The sequence below is a fragment of the Pundamilia nyererei genome, unplaced genomic scaffold (genome assembly GCF_000239375.1).
Source record: "Pundamilia nyererei isolate P.nyererei 1_Seehausen unplaced genomic scaffold, PunNye1.0 scaffold00077, whole genome shotgun sequence".
Lineage (NCBI taxonomy): Eukaryota > Metazoa > Chordata > Actinopteri > Cichliformes > Cichlidae > Pundamilia > Pundamilia nyererei.
The window spans coordinates 2,262,693-2,264,344 of record NW_005187478.1 but is presented as its reverse complement, the minus strand read 5'-3'; the positions used below and the strand labels follow the sequence as shown (position 1 = coordinate 2,264,344).

At 43.4% G+C, this 1,652-nt stretch overlaps 2 protein-coding genes across 2 annotated transcripts in view; both read left to right on the top strand.

Annotated features, from left to right (window-relative positions):
* Positions 1-1,652, top strand: part of LOC102208621 (myosin-7-like) — a 31,665-nt gene that overhangs the window by 23,958 nt on the left and 6,055 nt on the right. The window lies entirely within an intron of this gene.
* LOC102201839 (myosin-6-like) lies at positions 36-1,607 on the top strand. Its single transcript, XM_005737565.2, has 6 exons — positions 36-182; positions 263-459; positions 539-722; positions 797-962; positions 1,045-1,169; positions 1,277-1,607. Exons 2-6 carry the CDS (start codon positions 371-373, stop codon positions 1,589-1,591), a joined length of 879 nt encoding a protein of 292 aa, XP_005737622.1. The 5' UTR covers positions 36-182; positions 263-370; the 3' UTR covers positions 1,592-1,607.

The window sequence follows — 1,652 nt, the reverse complement described above, 5'->3', positions numbered from 1 at the left end:
CTGAACAGCATATTTTAGTTGTGCCAGTGTGCGGTACTGAATTGAATGTTATGCTTAAATAAGGTGAACTTTTGAGGCAGCTTGAGGAAAAGGATTCTCTGGTGTCTCAACTCACGAGAGGAAAACAGTCGTACACTCAGCAAATTGAAGACCTGAAAAGACAACTGGAGGAAGAAGTCAAGGTAGCAAATAATCATCAGTGTAACCTCATTAGGTAGAGACCATTGGTACACCCAGTGCATAAAGATACACTTTCTTTTAGGCCAAGAACGCATTAGCCCATGCAGTGCAGTCTGCTCGCCATGACTGTGACCTGCTCAGGGAGCAGTATGAGGAGGAGCAGGAGGCTAAAGCTGAACTGCAACGTAGCATGTCCAAGGCCAACTCTGAGGTGGCTCAGTGGAGAACCAAGTATGAAACTGATGCCATCCAGAGGACCGAAGAACTAGAAGAGGCCAAGTAAGCCAAATACACTAAGTCCACTAACTCAGCAAAGGTAAAGAGCGTTTAACCACAAATACATATTTTCATCACCTAGAAAGAAGCTGGCTCAGCGTCTGCAAGAGGCTGAGGAGGCTGTTGAAGCAGTGAATGCTAAATGTTCCTCTCTGGAGAAGACCAAACACAGGCTGCAGAATGAGATTGAAGATCTCATGGTGGATGTAGAGAGGTCTAATGCTGCTGCTGCTGCTCTAGACAAGAAACAAAGAAACTTTGACAAGGTTTTCATCCGGCACTTATTATTTCACTGAAGCGGAAGGTCAATCTTTTATCTAAAATGAAAACTTTCTTGTAGGTCTTGGCAGAGTGGAAACAGAAGTACGAGGAGTCTCAAACAGAGCTGGAGAGCTCTCAGAAAGATGCCAGGTCTCTGAGCACTGAGCTCTTCAAACTGAAGAACTCCTATGAAGAATCTCTTGAACATTTGGAGACCATGAAGAGAGAGAACAAGAACTTACAAGGTGACTTAATTACCCATTAAAATCATATATGAACAGTTTGTTCACAGTATAACGGCATTTATTTTTTACAATATGCCCTTAGAGGAAATATCTGACCTCACTGAACAAATTAGTGAAGGTGGAAAGAATATTCATGAGCTTGAGAAGATTCGAAAGCAGTTGGAACAAGAGAAGTCTGAGATACAGACAGCTCTGGAGGAAGCAGAGGTAAGCTGCTGCATGCTGGCCTTTTTCAAATTTGAAAGATTTTAGGTTGTGAGTATTAATTCATTACAAGTTATGTAGTCATTGTGTCTAATTTCTATTTGTGACAGGCCACACTGGAGCATGAGGAAGGGAAGATTCTCAGAGCCCAACTTGAGTTTAACCAAGTAAAGGCGGACATTGAGCGCAAGCTAGCTGAGAAAGATGAAGAAATGGAGCAATCGAAAAGAAACCACCAGCGAACTGTGGATACTCTTCAAAGCTCTCTGGAGGCTGAGACTCGCAGCAGGAACGAGGCCCTGCGTCTGAAAAAGAAGATGGAGGGAGACCTCAATGAGATGGAGATCCAGCTAAGCCAGGCTAACAGGCAGGCAGCTGAGGCCCAGAAACAACTTAAGGCCGTCCATGCCCATCTGAAGGTCTGAATAAACAAGCAGTTCTACTTCTTTGAAACAAAAATCAAAACCAAAGTGAAACATCAGTTAA